Here is a 25,571-nt window from a genome sequence, read left to right as displayed (position 1 = left end):
CTGACATATTGGAGGGCTGCCCCGGTGTTGAGGGGTCTGCCTCCTCTGTGTCTCAGCCCTCTGACCGAATCCAGAATATCATCTCGTGTTTTGTATCTTTTCAGATCGAAATGGACCTCTGCATCTCTGCTGTACTGGACCACAGAGACACGGTCTTTGTTTTCTCCCACATTGAGTTTCTCCACCACTCTCTCAACAAAATCACGCATGGCAGGGAAGCCATTCCTTGTGGCATCAGAACCATCCAGAAGGAATACGATATCCTTTTTGGCAGTGTCAACTGAGGAAATACAGGAAGACAAAAATAAAAAATCTTTGCACAAAGTACTCTGATTGACTGATCATCAAGTGGTGGACATTTTTTTTGAAAATCACTTAATAGTGCCTACTTCAATTTTAAACAGTGGGAAAGCACACCACCACCTCTCTTTCAATGAACACCTGGAGCTAAACAAGTATCACAATTTCTTTGCCACATGTAAGGTAAAACAAGTCAGGTAGCATTTCGGGCCAGCAAGAGGCTGTGCTTGTTAACATACCAAATACAGTTGGTGATTCTGGGGCACGCCAATAACCACAGCCTCCACGGAGGACTTAAGTTGCTGTTGGACACTGGGAAGGTCAGTGAATTCAGACACAGATAGCGCATAACTGGGATCGTGGGATATCTTCTGCAGTTCGATGCTATCAGAGCTCCCGGTTCCAATTGTAATGGTCAAGACACCCAGCTGTTTGAGAGCAGAGGCTGGTACATCAACACTGTCAGAAGACTTGCCACCACTTAGCAATATTAGGACCTGTGGAACTCCTTCCACACGCCTGCTTCCGGCAGAGGCCGTGAAGACATTATCCCTCAAGTACTGGAGAGCTGCTCCAGTGTTGAGGGGTCTTCCACCTTTGTGCCTCAAACCTCTGACACTGTCAAGGATCTCGCCCTTTGTCGGGTATGTGTTCAGATAGAACTGGACAGCTGGCTCTCTGCTGTACTGAACCACTGAGACACGGTCTTTGTTGTCATCCACACTGAGTGTCTCTACTACTCTTTGGACAAAGTCTCGCATAGCTGGGAATCCAGTTCTAGTACCATCAGATCCATCCAACAAGAACACAAGATCCCTTCCTGGTAGCTGTCTCTCCACTGGGGAACATAAAATTTCAGACATATTTAAGTTCATGTGTCAACTAGTTCCAGTGTGAAAGTCAGATGACAAAATGTAGCCTCAACATTTACAACTTGCTCTATTAATGCTGCCAAAACTATTTTACACTGAGTGCAACTGGCTGACCTCAACTTAGTAAATACACATGTTCAACTTGCATTCTACCCTGATGGTGGAATGTAAAATTCTGTCACTTTCTTACCAGTCACTGTTGGTGTCAAGGGCGTGGCCCTCCTTTGCACTGTGCTCATTACAGAGGACAGCTGTTGTTGGATATTGGGGAGGTCCGTAAATTCAGACACAGATAGAGCATAACTGGGATCGTGGGATATCTTGAGCAGTTCGCTGCTATCAGAGGCCCTGGTTCCAATTGCAATGGTCAAGACACCCAGCTGTTTGAGAGCAGAGGCTGGTACATCAACACTGTCAGAAGACTTGCCACCACTTAGCAATATTAGGACCTGTGGAACTCCTTCCACACGCCTGCTTCCGGCAGAGGCCGTGAAGACATTATCCCTCAAGTACTGGAGAGCTGCTCCAGTGTTGAGGGGTCTTCCACCTTTGTGCCTCAAACCTCTGACCGTGTCAAGGATCTCGCCCTTTGTCGGGTATGTGTTCAGATAGAACTGGACAGCTGGCTCTCTGCTGTACTGAACCACTGAGACACGGTCTTTGTTGTCATCCACACTGAGTGTCTCTACTACTCTTTGGACAAAGTCTCGCATAGCTGGGAATCCAGTTCTAGTACCATCAGATCCATCCAACAAGAACACAAGATCCCTTCCTGGTAGCTGTCTCTCCACTGGGGAACATAAAATTTCAGACATATTTAAGTTCATGTGTCAACTAGTTCCAGTGTGAAAGTCAGATGACAAAATGTAGCCTCAACATTTACAACTTGCTCTATTAATGCTGCCAAAACTATTTTACACTGAGTGCAACTGGCTGACCTCAACTTAGTAAAATACACATGTTCAACTTGCATTCTACCCTGATGGTGGAATGTAAAATTCTGTCACTTTCTTACCAGTCACTGTTGGTGTCAAGGGCGTGGCCCTCCTTTGCACTGTGCTCATTACAGAGGACAGCTGTTGTTGGATATTGGGGAGGTCCGTAAATTCAGACACAGATAGAGCATAACTGGGATCGTGGGATATCTTGAGCAGTTCGCTGCTATCAGAGGCCCTGGTTCCAATCGCAATGGTCAAGACACCCAGCTGTTTGAGAGCAGAGGCTGGTACATCAACACTGTCAAAAGACCTTCCACCACTTAGCAATATTAGGACCTGTGGAACTCCTTCCACACGCCTGCTTCCGGCAGAGGCCGTGAAGACATTATCCCTCAAGTACTGGAGAGCTGCTCCAGTGTTGAGGGGTCTTCCGCCTTTGTGCCTCAAACCTCTGACCGTGTCAAGGATCTCGCCCTTAGTGGTGTATGTGTTCAGATAGAACTGGACAGTTGGATCTCTGCTGTACTGAACCACTGAGACACGGTCTTTGTTGTCATCCACACTGAGTGTCTCTACTACTCTTTGGACAAAGTCTCGCATAGCTGGGAATCCAGTTCTAGTACCATCAGATCCATCCAACAAGAACACAAGATCCCTTCCTGGTAGCTGTCTCTCCACTAGGGAACATAAAATTTCAGACATATTTAAGTTCATGTGTCAAATGCTGCCAGTGTGAAAGTCAGATGGCAAAAGCTAGCCTCGATGTCTACAACTTGCTCTGTTAATGCTGGCAAAACTCTTTTGTCAAAGTGGCACTGGCTGACCTCAACTTAGTGAAATACACTTGTTCAATTTGCGTCCTACCATGAGTGTGGAATGTAAAAATCTGTCACTTTCTTACCAGTCACTGTTGGTGTCATGGGCGTGGCCCTCCCTAGCACCGTGCTCATTACAGAGGAGAGCTGTTCTTGGATATCGGGGAGGTCAGTGAATTCAGACACTGATAGAGCGTAAGTAGGCTCATATGATATCTTCTGCAGCTCTCTACTATCAGAGTTCCTTGTTCCAATGCCAACAACATAGATGCCCTGCTGTTTTAGAGCAGAGGCTGGGGTATCTACATTATCAAAAGACCTTCCACCATTTAGCAGGATCAACATTTGTGGAACACCTTGGAGGCGCCTGCTCCCGGAGGAGTTTGTGAAGACGTTGTCCCTGACATATTGGAGGGCTGCCCCGGTGTTGAGGGGTCTGCCTCCTCTGTGTCTCAGCCCTCTGACCGAATCCAGAATATCATCTCGTGTTTTGTATCTTTTCAGATCGAAATGGACCTCTGCATCTCTGCTGTACTGGACCACAGAGACACGGTCTTTGTTTTCTCCCACATTGAGTTTCTCCACCACTCTCTCAACAAAATCACGCATGGCAGGGAAGCCATTCCTTGTGGCATCAGAACCATCCAGAAGGAATACGATATCCTTTTTGGCAGTGTCAACTGAGGAAATACAGGAAGACAAAAAATAAAAAACTTTGCAAAAGTACTCTGATTGACTGATCATCAAGTGGTGGACATTTTTTTGAAAATCACTTAACAGTGCCTACTTCAATTTTAAACAGTGGGAAAGCACACCACCACCTCTCTTTCAATGAACACCTGGAGCTAAACAAGTATCACAATTTCTTTGCCACATGTAAGGTAAAACAAGTCAGGTAGCATTTCGGGCCAGCAAGAGGCTGTGCTTGTTAACATACCAAATACAGTTGGTGATTCTGGGGCGACGCCAATAACCACAGCCTCCACGGAGGACTTAAGTTGCTGTTGGACACTGGGAAGGTCAGTGAATTCAGACACAGATAGAGCATAACTGGGATCGTGGGATATCTTCTGCAGTTCGATGCTATCAGAGCTCCCGGTTCCAATTGTAATGGTCAAGACACCCAGCTGTTTGAGAGCAGAGGCTGGTACATCAACACTGTCAGAAGACTTGCCACCACTTAGCAATATTAGGACCTGTGGAACTCCTTCCACACGCCTGCTTCCGGCAGAGGCCGTGAAGACATTATCCCTCAAGTACTGGAGAGCTGCTCCAGTGTTGAGGGGTCTTCCACCTTTGTGCCTCAAACCTCTGACACTGTCAAGGATCTCGCCCTTTGTCGGGTATGTGTTCAGATAGAACTGGACAGCTGGCTCTCTGCTGTACTGAACCACTGAGACACGGTCTTTGTTGTCATCCACACTGAGTGTCTCTACTACTCTTTGGACAAAGTCTCGCATAGCTGGGAATCCAGTTCTAGTACCATCAGATCCATCCAACAAGAACACAAGATCCCTTCCTGGTAGCTGTCTCTCCACTGGGGAACATAAAATTTCAGACATATTTAAGTTCATGTGTCAACTAGTTCCAGTGTGAAAGTCAGATGACAAAATGTAGCCTCAACATTTACAACTTGCTCTATTAATGCTGCCAAAACTATTTTACACTGAGTGCAACTGGCTGACCTCAACTTAGTAAAATACACATGTTCAACTTGCATTCTACCCTGATGGTGGAATGTAAAATTCTGTCACTTTCTTACCAGTCACTGTTGGTGTCAAGGGCGTGGCCCTCCTTTGCACTGTGCTCATTACAGAGGACAGCTGTTGTTGGATATTGGGGAGGTCCGTAAATTCAGACACAGATAGAGCATAACTGGGATCGTGGGATATCTTGAGCAGTTCGCTGCTATCAGAGGCCCTGGTTCCAATCGCAATGGTCAAGACACCCAGCTGTTTGAGAGCAGAGGCTGGTACATCAACACTGTCAAAAGACCTTCCACCACTTAGCAATATTAGGACCTGTGGAACTCCTTCCACACGCCTGCTTCCGGCAGAGGCCGTGAAGACATTATCCCTCAAGTACTGGAGAGCTGCTCCAGTGTTGAGGGGTCTTCCGCCTTTGTGCCTCAAACCTCTGACCGTGTCAAGGATCTCGCCCTTAGTGGTGTATGTGTTCAGATAGAACTGGACAGTTGGATCTCTGCTGTACTGAACCACTGAGACACGGTCTTTGTTGTCATCCACACTGAGTGTCTCTACTACTCTTTGGACAAAGTCTCGCATAGCTGGGAATCCAGTTCTAGTACCATCAGATCCATCCAACAAGAACACAAGATCCCTTCCTGGTAGCTGTCTCTCCACTAGGGAACATAAAATTTCAGACATATTTAAGTTCATGTGTCAAATGCTGCCAGTGTGAAAGTCAGATGGCAAAAGCTAGCCTCGATGTCTACAACTTGCTCTGTTAATGCTGGCAAAACTCTTTTGTCAAAGTGGCACTGGCTGACCTCAACTTAGTGAAATACACTTGTTCAATTTGCGTCCTACCATGAGTGTGGAATGTAAAAATCTGTCACTTTCTTACCAGTCACTGTTGGTGTCATGGGCGTGGCCCTCCCTAGCACCGTGCTCATTACAGAGGAGAGCTGTTCTTGGATATCGGGGAGGTCAGTGAATTCAGACACTGATAGAGCGTAAGTAGGCTCATATGATATCTTCTGCAGCTCTCTACTATCAGAGTTCCTTGTTCCAATGCCAACAACATAGATGCCCTGCTGTTTTAGAGCAGAGGCTGGGGTATCTACATTATCAAAAGACCTTCCACCATTTAGCAGGATCAACATTTGTGGAACACCTTGGAGGCGCCTGCTCCCGGAGGAGTTTGTGAAGACGTTGTCCCTGACATATTGGAGGGCTGCCCCGGTGTTGAGGGGTCTGCCTCCTCTGTGTCTCAGCCCTCTGACCGAATCCAGAATATCATCTCGTGTTTTGTATCTTTTCAGATCGAAATGGACCTCTGCATCTCTGCTGTACTGGACCACAGAGACACGGTCTTTGTTTTCTCCCACATTGAGTTTCTCCACCACTCTCTCAACAAAATCACGCATGGCAGGGAAGCCATTCCTTGTGGCATCAGAACCATCCAGAAGGAATACGATATCCTTTTTGGCAGTGTCAACTGAGGAAATACAGGAAGACAAAAAATAAAAAACTTTGCAAAAGTACTCTGATTGACTGATCATCAAGTGGTGGACATTTTTTTGAAAATCACTTAATGCCTACTTCAATTTTAAACAGTGGGAAAGCACACCACCACCTCTCTTTCAATGAACACCTGGAGCTAAACAAGTATCACAATTTCTTTGCCACATGTAAGGTAAAACAAGTCAGGTAGCATTTCGGGCCAGCAAGAGGCTGTGCTTGTTAACATACCAAATACAGTTGGTGATTCTGGGGCGACGCCAATAACCACAGCCTCCACGGAGGACTTAAGTTGCTGTTGGACACTGGGAAGGTCAGTGAATTCAGACACAGATAGAGCATAACTGGGATCGTGGGATATCTTCTGCAGTTCGATGCTATCAGAGCTCCCGGTTCCAATTGTAATGGTCAAGACACCCAGCTGTTTGAGAGCAGAGGCTGGTACATCAACACTGTCAGAAGACTTGCCACCACTTAGCAATATTAGGACCTGTGGAACTCCTTCCACACGCCTGCTTCCGGCAGAGGCCGTGAAGACATTATCCCTCAAGTACTGGAGAGCTGCTCCAGTGTTGAGGGGTCTTCCGCCTTTGTGCCTCAAACCTCTGACCGTGTCAAGGATCTCGCCCTTAGTGGGTATGTGTTCAGATAGAACTGGACAGCTGGATCTCTGCTGTACTGAACCACTGAGACACGGTCTTTGTTGTCATCCACACTGAGTGTCTCTACTACTCTTTGGACAAAGTCTCGCATAGCTGGGAATCCAGTTCTAGTACCATCAGATCCATCCAACAAGAACACAAGATCCCTTCCTGGTAGCTGTCTCTCCACTAGGGAACATAAAATTTCAGACATATTTAAGTTCATGTGTCAAATGCTGCCAGTGTGAAAGTCAGATGGCAAAAGCTAGCCTCGATGTCTACAACTTGCTCTGTTAATGCTGGCAAAACTCTTTTGTCAAAGTGGCACTGGCTGACCTCAACTTAGTGAAATACACTTGTTCAATTTGCGTCCTACCATGAGTGTGGAATGTAAAAATCTGTCACTTTCTTACCAGTCACTGTTGGTGTCATGGGCGTGGCCCTCCCTAGCACCGTGCTCATTACAGAGGAGAGCTGTTCTTGGATATCGGGGAGGTCAGTGAATTCAGACACTGATAGAGCGTAAGTAGGCTCATATGATATCTTCTGCAGCTCTCTACTATCAGAGTTCCTTGTTCCAATGCCAACAACATAGATGCCCTGCTGTTTTAGAGCAGAGGCTGGGGTATCTACATTATCAAAAGACCTTCCACCATTTAGCAGGATCAACATTTGTGGAACACCTTGGAGGCGCCTGCTCCCGGAGGAGTTTGTGAAGACGTTGTCCCTGACATATTGGAGGGCTGCCCCGGTGTTGAGGGGTCTGCCTCCTCTGTGTCTCAGCCCTCTGACCGAATCCAGAATATCATCTCGTGTTTTGTATCTTTTCAGATCGAAATGGACCTCTGCATCTCTGCTGTACTGGACCACAGAGACACGGTCTTTGTTTTCTCCCACATTGAGTTTCTCCACCACTCTCTCAACAAAATCACGCATGGCAGGGAAGCCATTCCTTGTGGCATCAGAACCATCCAGAAGGAATACGATATCCTTTTTGGCAGTGTCAACTGAGGAAATACAGGAAGACAAAAAATAAAAAACTTTGCAAAAAGTACTCTGATTGACTGATCATCAAGTGGTGGACATTTTTTTGAAAATCACTTAACAGTGCCTACTTCAATTTTAAACAGTGGGAAAGCACACCACCACCTCTCTTTCAATGAACACCTGGAGCTAAACAAGTATCACAATTTCTTTGCCACATGTAAGGTAAAACAAGTGAGGTAGCATTTCGGGCCAGCAAGAGGCTGTGCTTGTTAACATACCAAATACAGTTGGTGATTCTGGGGCGACGCCAATAACCACAGCCTCCACGGAGGACTTAAGTTGCTGTTGGACACTGGGAAGGTCAGTGAATTCAGACACAGATAGAGCATAACTGGGATCGTGGGATATCTTCTGCAGTTCGATGCTATCAGAGCTCCCGGTTCCAATTGTAATGGTCAAGACACCCAGCTGTTTGAGAGCAGAGGCTGGTACATCAACACTGTCAGAAGACTTGCCACCACTTAGCAATATTAGGACCTGTGGAACTCCTTCCACACGCCTGCTTCCGGCAGAGGCCGTGAAGACATTATCCCTCAAGTACTGGAGAGCTGCTCCAGTGTTGAGGGGTCTTCCACCTTTGTGCCTCAAACCTCTGACACTGTCAAGGATCTCGCCCTTTGTCGGGTATGTGTTCAGATAGAACTGGACAGCTGGCTCTCTGCTGTACTGAACCACTGAGACACGGTCTTTGTTGTCATCCACACTGAGTGTCTCTACTACTCTTTGGACAAAGTCTCGCATAGCTGGGAATCCAGTTCTAGTACCATCAGATCCATCCAACAAGAACACAAGATCCCTTCCTGGTAGCTGTCTCTCCACTGGGGAACATAAAATTTCAGACATATTTAAGTTCATGTGTCAACTAGTTCCAGTGTGAAAGTCAGATGACAAAATGTAGCCTCAACATTTACAACTTGCTCTATTAATGCTGCCAAAACTATTTTACACTGAGTGCAACTGGCTGACCTCAACTTAGTAAAATACACATGTTCAACTTGCATTCTACCCTGATGGTGGAATGTAAAATTCTGTCACTTTCTTACCAGTCACTGTTGGTGTCAAGGGCGTGGCCCTCCTTTGCACTGTGCTCATTACAGAGGACAGCTGTTGTTGGATATTGGGGAGGTCCGTAAATTCAGACACCGATAGAGCATAACTGGGATCGTGGGATATCTTGAGCAGTTCGCTGCTATCAGAGGCCCTGGTTCCAATCGCAATGGTCAAGACACCCAGCTGTTTGAGAGCAGAGGCTGGTACATCAACACTGTCAAAAGACCTTCCACCACTTAGCAATATTAGGACCTGTGGAACTCCTTCCACACGCCTGCTTCCGGCAGAGGCCGTGAAGACATTATCCCTCAAGTACTGGAGAGCTGCTCCAGTGTTGAGGGGTCTTCCGCCTTTGTGCCTCAAACCTCTGACCGTGTCAAGGATCTCGCCCTTAGTGGTGTATGTGTTCAGATAGAACTGGACAGCTGGATCTCTGCTGTACTGAACCACTGAGACACGGTCTTTGTTGTCATCCACACTGAGTGTCTCTACTACTCTTTGGACAAAGTCTCGCATAGCTGGGAATCCAGTTCTAGTACCATCAGATCCATCCAACAAGAACACAAGATCCCTTCCTGGTAGCTGTCTCTCCACTAGGGAACATAAAATTTCAGACATATTTAAGTTCATGTGTCAAATGCTGCCAGTGTGAAAGTCAGATGGCAAAAGCTAGCCTCGATGTCTACAACTTGCTCTGTTAATGCTGGCAAAACTCTTTTGTCAAAGTGGCACTGGCTGACCTCAACTTAGTGAAATACACTTGTTCAATTTGCGTCCTACCATGAGTGTGGAATGTAAAAATCTGTCACTTTCTTACCAGTCACTGTTGGTGTCATGGGCGTGGCCCTCCCTAGCACCGTGCTCATTACAGAGGAGAGCTGTTCTTGGATATCGGGGAGGTCAGTGAATTCAGACACTGATAGAGCGTAAGTAGGCTCATATGATATCTTCTGCAGCTCTCTACTATCAGAGTTCCTTGTTCCAATGCCAACAACATAGATGCCCTGCTGTTTTAGAGCAGAGGCTGGGGTATCTACATTATCAAAAGACCTTCCACCATTTAGCAGGATCAACATTTGTGGAACACCTTGGAGGCGCCTGCTCCCGGAGGAGTTTGTGAAGACGTTGTCCCTGACATATTGGAGGGCTGCCCCGGTGTTGAGGGGTCTGCCTCCTCTGTGTCTCAGCCCTCTGACCGAATCCAGAATATCATCTCGTGTTTTGTATCTTTTCAGATCGAAATGGACCTCTGCATCTCTGCTGTACTGGACCACAGAGACACGGTCTTTGTTTTCTCCCACATTGAGTTTCTCCACCACTCTCTCAACAAAATCACGCATGGCAGGGAAGCCATTCCTTGTGGCATCAGAACCATCCAGAAGGAATACGATATCCTTTTTGGCAGTGTCAACTGAGGAAATACAGGAAGACAAAAAATAAAAAACCTTTGCAAAAAGTACTCTGATTGACTGATCATCAAGTGGTGGACATTTTTTTGAAAATCACTTAACAGTGCCTACTTCAATTTTAAACAGTGGGAAAGCACACCACCACCTCTCTTTCAATGAACACCTGGAGCTAAACAAGTATCACAATTTCTTTGCCACATGTAAGGTAAAACAAGTGAGGTAGCATTTCGGGCCAGCAAGAGGCTGTGCTTGTTAACATACCAAATACAGTTGGTGATTCTGGGGCGACGCCAATAACCACAGCCTCCACGGAGGACTTAAGTTGCTGTTGGACACTGGGAAGGTCAGTGAATTCAGACACAGATAGAGCATAACTGGGATCGTGGGATATCTTCTGCAGTTCGATGCTATCAGAGCTCCCGGTTCCAATTGTAATGGTCAAGACACCCAGCTGTTTGAGAGCAGAGGCTGGTACATCAACACTGTCAGAAGACTTGCCACCACTTAGCAATATTAGGACCTGTGGAACTCCTTCCACACGCCTGCTTCCGGCAGAGGCCGTGAAGACATTATCCCTCAAGTACTGGAGAGCTGCTCCAGTGTTGAGGGGTCTTCCACCTTTGTGCCTCAAACCTCTGACACTGTCAAGGATCTCGCCCTTTGTCGGGTATGTGTTCAGATAGAACTGGACAGCTGGCTCTCTGCTGTACTGAACCACTGAGACACGGTCTTTGTTGTCATCCACACTGAGTGTCTCTACTACTCTTTGGACAAAGTCTCGCATAGCTGGGAATCCAGTTCTAGTACCATCAGATCCATCCAACAAGAACACAAGATCCCTTCCTGGTAGCTGTCTCTCCACTGGGGAACATAAAATTTCAGACATATTTAAGTTCATGTGTCAACTAGTTCCAGTGTGAAAGTCAGATGACAAAATGTAGCCTCAACATTTACAACTTGCTCTATTAATGCTGCCAAAACTATTTTACACTGAGTGCAACTGGCTGACCTCAACTTAGTAAAATACACATGTTCAACTTGCATTCTACCCTGATGGTGGAATGTAAAATTCTGTCACTTTCTTACCAGTCACTGTTGGTGTCAAGGGCGTGGCCCTCCTTTGCACTGTGCTCATTACAGAGGACAGCTGTTGTTGGATATTGGGGAGGTCCGTAAATTCAGACACCGATAGAGCATAACTGGGATCGTGGGATATCTTGAGCAGTTCGCTGCTATCAGAGGCCCTGGTTCCAATCGCAATGGTCAAGACACCCAGCTGTTTGAGAGCAGAGGCTGGTACATCAACACTGTCAAAAGACCTTCCACCACTTAGCAATATTAGGACCTGTGGAACTCCTTCCACACGCCTGCTTCCGGCAGAGGCCGTGAAGACATTATCCCTCAAGTACTGGAGAGCTGCTCCAGTGTTGAGGGGTCTTCCGCCTTTGTGCCTCAAACCTCTGACCGTGTCAAGGATCTCGCCCTTAGTGGTGTATGTGTTCAGATAGAACTGGACAGCTGGATCTCTGCTGTACTGAACCACTGAGACACGGTCTTTGTTGTCATCCACACTGAGTGTCTCTACTACTCTTTGGACAAAGTCTCGCATAGCTGGGAATCCAGTTCTAGTACCATCAGATCCATCCAACAAGAACACAAGATCCCTTCCTGGTAGCTGTCTCTCCACTAGGGAACATAAAATTTCAGACATATTTAAGTTCATGTGTCAAATGCTGCCAGTGTGAAAGTCAGATGGCAAAAGCTAGCCTCGATGTCTACAACTTGCTCTGTTAATGCTGGCAAAACTCTTTTGTCAAAGTGGCACTGGCTGACCTCAACTTAGTGAAATACACTTGTTCAATTTGCGTCCTACCATGAGTGTGGAATGTAAAAATCTGTCACTTTCTTACCAGTCACTGTTGGTGTCATGGGCGTGGCCCTCCCTAGCACCGTGCTCATTACAGAGGAGAGCTGTTCTTGGATATCGGGGAGGTCAGTGAATTCAGACACTGATAGAGCGTAAGTAGGCTCATATGATATCTTCTGCAGCTCTCTACTATCAGAGTTCCTTGTTCCAATGCCAACAACATAGATGCCCTGCTGTTTTAGAGCAGAGGCTGGGGTATCTACATTATCAAAAGACCTTCCACCATTTAGCAGGATCAACATTTGTGGAACACCTTGGAGGCGCCTGCTCCCGGAGGAGTTTGTGAAGACGTTGTCCCTGACATATTGGAGGGCTGCCCCGGTGTTGAGGGGTCTGCCTCCTCTGTGTCTCAGCCCTCTGACCGAATCCAGAATATCATCTCGTGTTTTGTATCTTTTCAGATCGAAATGGACCTCTGCATCTCTGCTGTACTGGACCACAGAGACACGGTCTTTGTTTTCTCCCACATTGAGTTTCTCCACCACTCTCTCAACAAAATCACGCATGGCAGGGAAGCCATTCCTTGTGGCATCAGAACCATCCAGAAGGAATACGATATCCTTTTTGGCAGTGTCAACTGAGGAAATACAGGAAGACAAAAAATAAAAAACCTTTGCAAAAAGTACTCTGATTGACTGATCATCAAGTGGTGGACATTTTTTTGAAAATCACTTAACAGTGCCTACTTCAATTTTAAACAGTGGGAAAGCACACCACCACCTCTCTTTCAATGAACACCTGGAGCTAAACAAGTATCACAATTTCTTTGCCACATGTAAGGTAAAACAAGTGAGGTAGCATTTCGGGCCAGCAAGAGGCTGTGCTTGTTAACATACCAAATACAGTTGGTGATTCTGGGGCGACGCCAATAACCACAGCCTCCACGGAGGACTTAAGTTGCTGTTGGACACTGGGAAGGTCAGTGAATTCAGACACAGATAGAGCATAACTGGGATCGTGGGATATCTTCTGCAGTTCGATGCTATCAGAGCTCCCGGTTCCAATTGTAATGGTCAAGACACCCAGCTGTTTGAGAGCAGAGGCTGGTACATCAACACTGTCAGAAGACTTGCCACCACTTAGCAATATTAGGACCTGTGGAACTCCTTCCACACGCCTGCTTCCGGCAGAGGCCGTGAAGACATTATCCCTCAAGTACTGGAGAGCTGCTCCAGTGTTGAGGGGTCTTCCACCTTTGTGCCTCAAACCTCTGACACTGTCAAGGATCTCGCCCTTTGTCGGGTATGTGTTCAGATAGAACTGGACAGCTGGCTCTCTGCTGTACTGAACCACTGAGACACGGTCTTTGTTGTCATCCACACTGAGTGTCTCTACTACTCTTTGGACAAAGTCTCGCATAGCTGGGAATCCAGTTCTAGTACCATCAGATCCATCCAACAAGAACACAAGATCCCTTCCTGGTAGCTGTCTCTCCACTGGGGAACATAAAATTTCAGACATATTTAAGTTCATGTGTCAACTAGTTCCAGTGTGAAAGTCAGATGACAAAATGTAGCCTCAACATTTACAACTTGCTCTATTAATGCTGCCAAAACTATTTTACACTGAGTGCAACTGGCTGACCTCAACTTAGTAAAATACACATGTTCAACTTGCATTCTACCCTGATGGTGGAATGTAAAATTCTGTCACTTTCTTACCAGTCACTGTTGGTGTCAAGGGCGTGGCCCTCCTTTGCACTGTGCTCATTACAGAGGACAGCTGTTGTTGGATATTGGGGAGGTCCGTAAATTCAGACACCGATAGAGCATAACTGGGATCGTGGGATATCTTGAGCAGTTCGCTGCTATCAGAGGCCCTGGTTCCAATCGCAATGGTCAAGACACCCAGCTGTTTGAGAGCAGAGGCTGGTACATCAACACTGTCAAAAGACCTTCCACCACTTAGCAATATTAGGACCTGTGGAACTCCTTCCACACGCCTGCTTCCGGCAGAGGCCGTGAAGACATTATCCCTCAAGTACTGGAGAGCTGCTCCAGTGTTGAGGGGTCTTCCGCCTTTGTGCCTCAAACCTCTGACCGTGTCAAGGATCTCGCCCTTAGTGGTGTATGTGTTCAGATAGAACTGGACAGCTGGATCTCTGCTGTACTGAACCACTGAGACACGGTCTTTGTTGTCATCCACACTGAGTGTCTCTACTACTCTTTGGACAAAGTCTCGCATAGCTGGGAATCCAGTTCTAGTACCATCAGATCCATCCAACAAGAACACAAGATCCCTTCCTGGTAGCTGTCTCTCCACTAGGGAACATAAAATTTCAGACATATTTAAGTTCATGTGTCAAATGCTGCCAGTGTGAAAGTCAGATGGCAAAAGCTAGCCTCGATGTCTACAACTTGCTCTGTTAATGCTGGCAAAACTCTTTTGTCAAAGTGGCACTGGCTGACCTCAACTTAGTGAAATACACTTGTTCAATTTGCGTCCTACCATGAGTGTGGAATGTAAAAATCTGTCACTTTCTTACCAGTCACTGTTGGTGTCATGGGCGTGGCCCTCCCTAGCACCGTGCTCATTACAGAGGAGAGCTGTTCTTGGATATCGGGGAGGTCAGTGAATTCAGACACTGATAGAGCGTAAGTAGGCTCATATGATATCTTCTGCAGCTCTCTACTATCAGAGTTCCTTGTTCCAATGCCAACAACATAGATGCCCTGCTGTTTTAGAGCAGAGGCTGGGGTATCTACATTATCAAAAGACCTTCCACCATTTAGCAGGATCAACATTTGTGGAACACCTTGGAGGCGCCTGCTCCCGGAGGAGTTTGTGAAGACGTTGTCCCTGACATATTGGAGGGCTGCCCCGGTGTTGAGGGGTCTGCCTCCTCTGTGTCTCAGCCCTCTGACCGAATCCAGAATATCATCTCGTGTTTTGTATCTTTTCAGATCGAAATGGACCTCTGCATCTCTGCTGTACTGGACCACAGAGACACGGTCTTTGTTTTCTCCCACATTGAGTTTCTCCACCACTCTCTCAACAAAATCACGCATGGCAGGGAAGCCATTCCTTGTGGCATCAGAACCATCCAGAAGGAATACGATATCCTTTTTGGCAGTGTCAACTGAGGAAATACAGGAAGACAAAAAATAAAAAACCTTTGCAAAAAGTACTCTGATTGACTGATCATCAAGTGGTGGACATTTTTTTGAAAATCACTTAACAGTGCCTACTTCAATTTTAAACAGTGGGAAAGCACACCACCACCTCTCTTTCAATGAACACCTGGAGCTAAACAAGTATCACAATTTCTTTGCCACATGTAAGGTAAAACAAGTGAGGTAGCATTTCGGGCCAGCAAGAGGCTGTGCTTGTTAACATACCAAATACAGTTGGTGATTCTGGGGCGACGCCAATAACCACAGCCTCCACGGAGGACTTAAGTTGCTGTTGGACACTGGGAAGGTCAGTGAATTCAGACACAGATAGAGCATAACTGGGATCGTGGGATATCTTCTGCAGTTCGATGCTATCAGAGCTCCCGGTTCCAATTGTAATGGTCAAGACACCCAGCTGTTTGAGAGCAGAGGCTGGTACATCAACACTGTCAGAAGACTTGCCACCACTTAGCAATATTAGGACCTGTGGAACTCCTTCCACACGCCTGCTTCCGGCAGAGGCCGTGAAGACATTATCCCTCAAGTACTGGAGAGCTGCTCCAGTGTTGAGGGGTCTTCCACCTTTGTGCCTCAAACCTCTGACACTGTCAAGGATCTCGCCCTTTGTCGGGTATGTGTTCAGATAGAACTGGACAGCTGGCTCTCTGCTGTACTGAACCACTGAGACACGGTCTTTGTTGTCATCCACACTGAGTGTCTCTACTACTCTTTGGACAAAGTCTCGCATAGCTGGGAATCCAGTTCTAGTACCATCAGATCCATCCAACAAGAACACAAGATCCCTTCCTGGTAGCTGTCTCTCCACTGGGGAACATAAAATTTCAGACATATTTAAGTTCATGTGTCAACTAGTTCCAGTGTGAAAGTCAGATGACAAAATGTAGCCTCAACATTTACAACTTGCTCTATTAATGCTGCCAAAACTATTTTACACTGAGTGCAACTGGCTGACCTCAACTTAGTAAAATACACATGTTCAACTTGCATTCTACCCTGATGGTGGAATGTAAAATTCTGTCACTTTCTTACCAGTCACTGTTGGTGTCAAGGGCGTGGCCCTCCTTTGCACTGTGCTCATTACAGAGGACAGCTGTTGTTGGATATTGGGGAGGTCCGTAAATTCAGACACCGATAGAGCATAACTGGGATCGTGGGATATCTTGAGCAGTTCGCTGCTATCAGAGGCCCTGGTTCCAATCGCAATGGTCAAGACACCCAGCTGTTTGAGAGCAGAGGCTGGTACATCAACACTGTCAAAAGACCTTCCACCACTTAGCAATATTAGGACCTGTGGAACTCCTTCCACACGCCTGCTTCCGGCAGAGGCCGTGAAGACATTATCCCTCAAGTACTGGAGAGCTGCTCCAGTGTTGAGGGGTCTTCCGCCTTTGTGCCTCAAACCTCTGACCGTGTCAAGGATCTCGCCCTTAGTGGTGTATGTGTTCAGATAGAACTGGACAGCTGGATCTCTGCTGTACTGAACCACTGAGACACGGTCTTTGTTGTCATCCACACTGAGTGTCTCTACTACTCTTTGGACAAAGTCTCGCATAGCTGGGAATCCAGTTCTAGTACCATCAGATCCATCCAACAAGAACACAAGATCCCTTCCTGGTAGCTGTCTCTCCACTAGGGAACATAAAATTTCAGACATATTTAAGTTCATGTGTCAAATGCTGCCAGTGTGAAAGTCAGATGGCAAAAGCTAGCCTCGATGTCTACAACTTGCTCTGTTAATGCTGGCAAAACTCTTTTGTCAAAGTGGCACTGGCTGACCTCAACTTAGTGAAATACACTTGTTCAATTTGCGTCCTACCATGAGTGTGGAATGTAAAAATCTGTCACTTTCTTACCAGTCACTGTTGGTGTCATGGGCGTGGCCCTCCCTAGCACCGTGCTCATTACAGAGGAGAGCTGTTCTTGGATATCGGGGAGGTCAGTGAATTCAGACACTGATAGAGCGTAAGTAGGCTCATATGATATCTTCTGCAGCTCTCTACTATCAGAGTTCCTTGTTCCAATGCCAACAACATAGATGCCCTGCTGTTTTAGAGCAGAGGCTGGGGTATCTACATTATCAAAAGACCTTCCACCATTTAGCAGGATCAACATTTGTGGAACACCTTGGAGGCGCCTGCTCCCGGAGGAGTTTGTGAAGACGTTGTCCCTGACATATTGGAGGGCTGCCCCGGTGTTGAGGGGTCTGCCTCCTCTGTGTCTCAGCCCTCTGACCGAATCCAGAATATCATCTCGTGTTTTGTATCTTTTCAGATCGAAATGGACCTCTGCATCTCTGCTGTACTGGACCACAGAGACACGGTCTTTGTTTTCTCCCACATTGAGTTTCTCCACCACTCTCTCAACAAAATCACGCATGGCAGGGAAGCCATTCCTTGTGGCATCAGAACCATCCAGAAGGAATACGATATCCTTTTTGGCAGTGTCAACTGAGGAAATACAGGAAGACAAAAAATAAAAAACCTTTGCAAAAAGTACTCTGATTGACTGATCATCAAGTGGTGGACATTTTTTTGAAAATCACTTAACAGTGCCTACTTCAATTTTAAACAGTGGGAAAGCACACCACCACCTCTCTTTCAATGAACACCTGGAGCTAAACAAGTATCACAATTTCTTTGCCACATGTAAGGTAAAACAAGTGAGGTAGCATTTCGGGCCAGCAAGAGGCTGTGCTTGTTAACATACCAAATACAGTTGGTGATTCTGGGGCGACGCCAATAACCACAGCCTCCACGGAGGACTTAAGTTGCTGTTGGACACTGGGAAGGTCAGTGAATTCAGACACAGATAGAGCATAACTGGGATCGTGGGATATCTTCTGCAGTTCGATGCTATCAGAGCTCCCGGTTCCAATTGTAATGGTCAAGACACCCAGCTGTTTGAGAGCAGAGGCTGGTACATCAACACTGTCAGAAGACTTGCCACCACTTAGCAATATTAGGACCTGTGGAACTCCTTCCACACGCCTGCTTCCGGCAGAGGCCGTGAAGACATTATCCCTCAAGTACTGGAGAGCTGCTCCAGTGTTGAGGGGTCTTCCACCTTTGTGCCTCAAACCTCTGACACTGTCAAGGATCTCGCCCTTTGTCGGGTATGTGTTCAGATAGAACTGGACAGCTGGCTCTCTGCTGTACTGAACCACTGAGACACGGTCTTTGTTGTCATCCACACTGAGTGTCTCTACTACTCTTTGGACAAAGTCTCGCATAGCTGGGAATCCAGTTCTAGTACCATCAGATCCATCCAACAAGAACACAAGATCCCTTCCTGGTAGCTGTCTCTCCACTGGGGAACATAAAATTTCAGACATATTTAAGTTCATGTGTCAACTAGTTCCAGTGTGAAAGTCAGATGACAAAATGTAGCCTCAACATTTACAACTTGCTCTATTAATGCTGCCAAAACTATTTTACACTGAGTGCAACTGGCTGACCTCAACTTAGTAAAATACACATGTTCAACTTGCATTCTACCCTGATGGTGGAATGTAAAATTCTGTCACTTTCTTACCAGTCACTGTTGGTGTCAAGGGCGTGGCCCTCCTTTGCACTGTGCTCATTACAGAGGACAGCTGTTGTTGGATATTGGGGAGGTCCGTAAATTCAGACACCGATAGAGCATAACTGGGATCGTGGGATATCTTGAGCAGTTCGCTGCTATCAGAGGCCCTGGTTCCAATCGCAATGGTCAAGACACCCAGCTGTTTGAGAGCAGAGGCTGGTACATCAACACTGTCAAAAGACCTTCCACCACTTAGCAATATTAGGACCTGTGGAACTCCTTCCACACGCCTGCTTCCGGCAGAGGCCGTGAAGACATTATCCCTCAAGTACTGGAGAGCTGCTCCAGTGTTGAGGGGTCTTCCGCCTTTGTGCCTCAAACCTCTGACCGTGTCAAGGATCTCGCCCTTAGTGGTGTATGTGTTCAGATAGAACTGGACAGCTGGATCTCTGCTGTACTGAACCACTGAGACACGGTCTTTGTTGTCATCCACACTGAGTGTCTCTACTACTCTTTGGACAAAGTCTCGCATAGCTGGGAATCCAGTTCTAGTACCATCAGATCCATCCAACAAGAACACAAGATCCCTTCCTGGTAGCTGTCTCTCCACTAGGGAACATAAAATTTCAGACATATTTAAGTTCATGTGTCAAATGCTGCCAGTGTGAAAGTCAGATGGCAAAAGCTAGCCTCGATGTCTACAACTTGCTCTGTTAATGCTGGCAAAACTCTTTTGTCAAAGTGGCACTGGCTGACCTCAACTTAGTGAAATACACTTGTTCAATTTGCGTCCTACCATGAGTGTGGAATGTAAAAATCTGTCACTTTCTTACCAGTCACTGTTGGTGTCATGGGCGTGGCCCTCCCTAGCACCGTGCTCATTACAGAGGAGAGCTGTTCTTGGATATCGGGGAGGTCAGTGAATTCAGACACTGATAGAGCGTAAGTAGGCTCATATGATATCTTCTGCAGCTCTCTACTATCAGAGTTCCTTGTTCCAATGCCAACAACATAGATGCCCTGCTGTTTTAGAGCAGAGGCTGGGGTATCTACATTATCAAAAGACCTTCCACCATTTAGCAGGATCAACATTTGTGGAACACCTTGGAGGCGCCTGCTCCCGGAGGAGTTTGTGAAGACGTTGTCCCTGACATATTGGAGGGCTGCCCCGGTGTTGAGGGGTCTGCCTCCTCTGTGTCTCAGCCCTCTGACCGAATCCAGAATATCATCTCGTGTTTTGTATCTTTTCAGATCGAAATGGACCTCTGCATCTCTGCTGTACTGGACCACAGAGACACGGTCTTTGTTTTCTCCCACATTGAGTTTCTCCACCACTCTCTCAACAAAATCACGCATGGCAGGGAAGCCATTCCTTGTGGCATCAGAACCATCCAGAAGGAATACGATATCCTTTTTGGCAGTGTCAACTGAGGAAATACAGGAAGACAAAAAATAAAAAACCTTTGCAAAAAGTACTCTGATTGACTGATCATCAAGTGGTGGACATTTTTTTGAAAATCACTTAACAGTGCCTACTTCAATTTTAAACAGTGGGAAAGCACACCACCACCTCTCTTTCAATGAACACCTGGAGCTAAACAAGTATCACAATTTCTTTGCCACATGTAAGGTAAAACAAGTGAGGTAGCATTTCGGGCCAGCAAGAGGCTGTGCTTGTTAACATACCAAATACAGTTGGTGATTCTGGGGCGACGCCAATAACCACAGCCTCCACGGAGGACTTAAGTTGCTGTTGGACACTGGGAAGGTCAGTGAATTCAGACACAGATAGAGCATAACTGGGATCGTGGGATATCTTCTGCAGTTCGATGCTATCAGAGCTCCCGGTTCCAATTGTAATGGTCAAGACACCCAGCTGTTTGAGAGCAGAGGCTGGTACATCAACACTGTCAGAAGACTTGCCACCACTTAGCAATATTAGGACCTGTGGAACTCCTTCCACACGCCTGCTTCCGGCAGAGGCCGTGAAGACATTATCCCTCAAGTACTGGAGAGCTGCTCCAGTGTTGAGGGGTCTTCCACCTTTGTGCCTCAAACCTCTGACACTGTCAAGGATCTCGCCCTTTGTCGGGTATGTGTTCAGATAGAACTGGACAGCTGGCTCTCTGCTGTACTGAACCACTGAGACACGGTCTTTGTTGTCATCCACACTGAGTGTCTCTACTACTCTTTGGACAAAGTCTCGCATAGCTGGGAATCCAGTTCTAGTACCATCAGATCCATCCAACAAGAACACAAGATCCCTTCCTGGTAGCTGTCTCTCCACTGGGGAACATAAAATTTCAGACATATTTAAGTTCATGTGTCAACTAGTTCCAGTGTGAAAGTCAGATGACAAAATGTAGCCTCAACATTTACAACTTGCTCTATTAATGCTGCCAAAACTATTTTACACTGAGTGCAACTGGCTGACCTCAACTTAGTAAAATACACATGTTCAACTTGCATTCTACCCTGATGGTGGAATGTAAAATTCTGTCACTTTCTTACCAGTCACTGTTGGTGTCAAGGGCGTGGCCCTCCTTTGCACTGTGCTCATTACAGAGGACAGCTGTTGTTGGATATTGGGGAGGTCCGTAAATTCAGACACCGATAGAGCATAACTGGGATCGTGGGATATCTTGAGCAGTTCGCTGCTATCAGAGGCCCTGGTTCCAATCGCAATGGTCAAGACACCCAGCTGTTTGAGAGCAGAGGCTGGTACATCAACACTGTCAAAAGACCTTCCACCACTTAGCAATATTAGGACCTGTGGAACTCCTTCCACACGCCTGCTTCCGGCAGAGGCCGTGAAGACATTATCCCTCAAGTACTGGAGAGCTGCTCCAGTGTTGAGGGGTCTTCCGCCTTTGTGCCTCAAACCTCTGACCGTGTCAAGGATCTCGCCCTTAGTGGTGTATGTGTTCAGATAGAACTGGACAGCTGGATCTCTGCTGTACTGAACCACTGAGACACGGTCTTTGTTGTCATCCACACTGAGTGTCTCTACTACTCTTTGGACAAAGTCTCGCATAGCTGGGAATCCAGTTCTAGTACCATCAGATCCATCCAACAAGAACACAAGATCCCTTCCTGGTAGCTGTCTCTCCACTAGGGAACATAAAATTTCAGACATATTTAAGTTCATGTGTCAAATGCTGCCAGTGTGAAAGTCAGATGGCAAAAGCTAGCCTCGATGTCTACAACTTGCTCTGTTAATGCTGGCAAAACTCTTTTGTCAAAGTGGCACTGGCTGACCTCAACTTAGTGAAATACACTTGTTCAATTTGCGTCCTACCATGAGTGTGGAATGTAAAAATCTGTCACTTTCTTACCAGTCACTGTTGGTGTCATGGGCGTGGCCCTCCCTAGCACCGTGCTCATTACAGAGGAGAGCTGTTCTTGGATATCGGGGAGGTCAGTGAATTCAGACACTGATAGAGCGTAAGTAGGCTCATATGATATCTTCTGCAGCTCTCTACTATCAGAGTTCCTTGTTCCAATGCCAACAACATAGATGCCCTGCTGTTTTAGAGCAGAGGCTGGGGTATCTACATTATCAAAAGACCTTCCACCATTTAGCAGGATCAACATTTGTGGAACACCTTGGAGGCGCCTGCTCCCGGAGGAGTTTGTGAAGACGTTGTCCCTGACATATTGGAGGGCTGCCCCGGTGTTGAGGGGTCTGCCTCCTCTGTGTCTCAGCCCTCTGACCGAATCCAGAATATCATCTCGTGTTTTGTATCTTTTCAGATCGAAATGGACCTCTGCATCTCTGCTGTACTGGACCACAGAGACACGGTCTTTGTTTTCTCCCACATTGAGTTTCTCCACCACTCTCTCAACAAAATCACGCATGGCAGGGAAGCCATTCCTTGTGGCATCAGAACCATCCAGAAGGAATACGATATCCTTTTTGGCAGTGTCAACTGAGGAAATACAGGAAGACAAAAAATAAAAAACCTTTGCAAAAAGTACTCTGATTGACTGATCATCAAGTGGTGGACATTTTTTTGAAAATCACTTAACAGTGCCTACTTCAATTTTAAACAGTGGGAAAGCACACCACCACCTCTCTTTCAATGAACACCTGGAGCTAAACAAGTATCACAATTTCTTTGCCACATGTAAGGTAAAACAAGTGAGGTAGCATTTCGGGCCAGCAAGAGGCTGTGCTTGTTAACATACCAAATACAGTTGGTGATTCTGGGGCGACGCCAATAACCACAGCCTCCACGGAGGACTTAAGTTGCTGTTGGACACTGGGAAGGTCAGTGAATTCAGACACAGATAGAGCATAACTGGGATCGTGGGATATCTTGAGCAGTTCGCTGCTATCAGAGGCCCTGGTTCCAATCGCAATGGTCAAGACACCCAGCTGTTTGAGAGCAGAGGCTGGTACATCAACACTGTCAAAAGACCTTCCACCACTTAGCAATATTAGGACCTGTGGAACTCCTTCCACACGCCTGCTTCCGGCAGAGGCCGTGAAGACATTATCCCTCAAGTACTGGAGAGCTGCTCCAGTGTTGAGGGGTCTTCCGCCTTTGTGCCTCAAACCTCTGACCGTGTCAAGGATCTCGCCCTTAGTGGTGTATGTGTTCAGATAGAACTGGACAGCTGGATCTCTGCTGTACTGAACCACTGAGACACGGTCTTTGTTGTCATCCACACTGAGTGTCTCTACTACTCTTTGGACAAAGTCTCGCATAGCTGGGAATCCAGTTCTAGTACCATCAGATCCATCCAACAAGAACACAAGATCCCTTCCTGGTAGCTGTCTCTCCACTAGGGAACATAAAATTTCAGACATATTTAAGTTCATGTGTCAAATGCTGCCAGTGTGAAAGTCAGATGGCAAAAGCTAGCCTCGATGTCTACAACTTGCTCTGTTAATGCTGGCAAAACTCTTTTGTCAAAGTGGCACTGGCTGACCTCAACTTAGTGAAATACACTTGTTCAATTTGCGTCCTACCATGATGTGGAATGTAAAAATCTGTCACTTTCTTACCAGTCACTGTTGGTGTCATGGGCGTGGCCCTCCCTAGCACCGTGCTCATTACAGAGGAGAGCTGTTCTTGGATATCGGGGAGGTCAGTGAATTCAGACACTGATAGAGCGTAAGTAGGCTCATATGATATCTTCTGCAGCTCTCTACTATCAGAGTTCCTTGTTCCAATGCCAACAACATAGATGCCCTGCTGTTTTAGAGCAGAGGCTGGGGTATCTACATTATCAAAAGACCTTCCACCATTTAGCAGGATCAACATTTGTGGAACACCTTGGAGGCGCCTGCTCCCGGAGGAGTTTGTGAAGACGTTGTCCCTGACATATTGGAGGGCTGCCCCGGTGTTGAGGGGTCTGCCTCCTCTGTGTCTCAGCCCTCTGACCGAATCCAGAATATCATCTCGTGTTTTGTATCTTTTCAGATCGAAATGGACCTCTGCATCTCTGCTGTACTGGACCACAGAGACACGGTCTTTGTTTTCTCCCACATTGAGTTTCTCCACCACTCTCTCAACAAAATCACGCATGGCAGGGAAGCCATTCCTTGTGGCATCAGAACCATCCAGAAGGAATACGATATCCTTTTTGGCAGTGTCAACTGAGGAAATACAGGAAGACAAAAAATAAAAAACTTTGCAAAAAGTACTCTGATTGACTGATCATCAAGTGGTGGACATTTTTTTGAAAATCACTTAACAGTGCCTACTTCAATTTTAAACAGTGGGAAAGCACACCACCACCTCTCTTTCAATGAACACCTGGAGCTAAACAAGTATCACAATTTCTTTGCCACATGTAAGGTAAAACAAGTCAGGTAGCATTTCGGGCCAGCAAGAGGCTGTGCTTGTTAACATACCAAATACAGTTGGTGATTCTGGGGCGACGCCAATAACCACAGCCTCCACGGAGGACTTAAGTTGCTGTTGGACACTGGGAAGGTCAGTGAATTCAGACACAGATAGAGCATAACTGGGATCGTGGGATATCTTCTGCAGTTCGAGGCTATCAGAGCTCCCGGTTCCAATTGTAATGGTCAAGACACCCAGCTGTTTGAGAGCAGAGGCTGGTACATCAACACTGTCAGAAGACTTGCCACCACTTAGCAATATTAGGACCTGTGGAACTCCTTCCACACGCCTGCTTCCGGCAGAGGCCGTGAAGACATTATCCCTCAAGTACTGGAGAGCTGCTCCAGTGTTGAGGGGCCTTCCGCCTTTGTGCCTCAAACCTCTGACACTGTCAAGGATCTCGCCCTTTGTCGGGTATGTGTTCAGATAGAACTGGACAGCTGGATCTCTGCTGTACTGAACCACTGAGACACGGTCTTTGTTGTCATCCACACTGAGTGTCTCTACTACTCTTTGGACAAAGTCTCGCATAGCTGGGAATCCAGTTCTAGTACCATCAGATCCATCCAACAAGAACACAAGATCCCTTCTTGGTAGCTGTCTCTCCACTGGGGAACATAAAATTTCAGACATATTTAAGTTCATGTGTCAACTAGTTCCAGTGTGAAAGTCAGATGACAAAATGTAGCCTCAACATTTACAACTTGCTCTATTAATGCTGCCAAAACTATTTTACACTGAGTGCAACTGGCTGACCTCAACTTAGTAAAATACACATGTTCAACTTGCATTCTACCCTGATGGTGGAATGTAAAATTCTGTCACTTTCTTACCAGTCACTGTTGGTGTCAAGGGCGT

The 25,571-nt window shown here is 46.6% G+C and overlaps 1 protein-coding gene across 1 annotated transcript; it reads right to left on the bottom strand.

The window, feature by feature from the left end:
• Positions 1–72: 72 nt before the first annotated feature.
• col6a3 (collagen, type VI, alpha 3) lies at positions 73–25,297 on the bottom strand. Its single transcript, XM_038719629.1, is given in 32 exon segments — positions 73–280; positions 540–1,138; positions 1,363–1,962; positions 2,188–2,787; positions 3,012–3,605; positions 3,863–4,462; positions 4,688–5,287; positions 5,512–6,105; positions 6,360–6,762; positions 6,765–6,958; positions 7,183–7,776; positions 8,035–8,634; positions 8,860–9,459; positions 9,684–10,277; positions 10,537–11,136; positions 11,362–11,961; positions 12,186–12,779; positions 13,039–13,638; positions 13,864–14,463; positions 14,688–15,281; positions 15,541–16,140; positions 16,366–16,965; positions 17,190–17,783; positions 18,043–18,642; positions 18,868–19,467; positions 19,692–20,285; positions 20,545–21,144; positions 21,370–21,969; positions 22,194–22,787; positions 23,047–23,646; positions 23,870–24,463; positions 24,722–25,297. Coding segments are annotated over 32 exon segments (18,039 nt in total). The 5' UTR covers positions 25,245–25,297; the 3' UTR covers positions 73–100.
• Positions 25,298–25,571: the final 274 nt, after the last annotated feature.

This window comes from Micropterus salmoides, unplaced genomic scaffold (genome assembly GCF_014851395.1).
Source record: "Micropterus salmoides isolate LMB-PRFRI ecotype aquatic unplaced genomic scaffold, ASM1485139v1 Ms_hic_scaffold_15, whole genome shotgun sequence".
NCBI classification, from domain to species: domain Eukaryota; kingdom Metazoa; phylum Chordata; class Actinopteri; order Centrarchiformes; family Centrarchidae; genus Micropterus; species Micropterus salmoides.
Note: the sequence above shows the minus strand (reverse complement) of the source record. Positions and strands in the feature narration are given on the sequence as shown.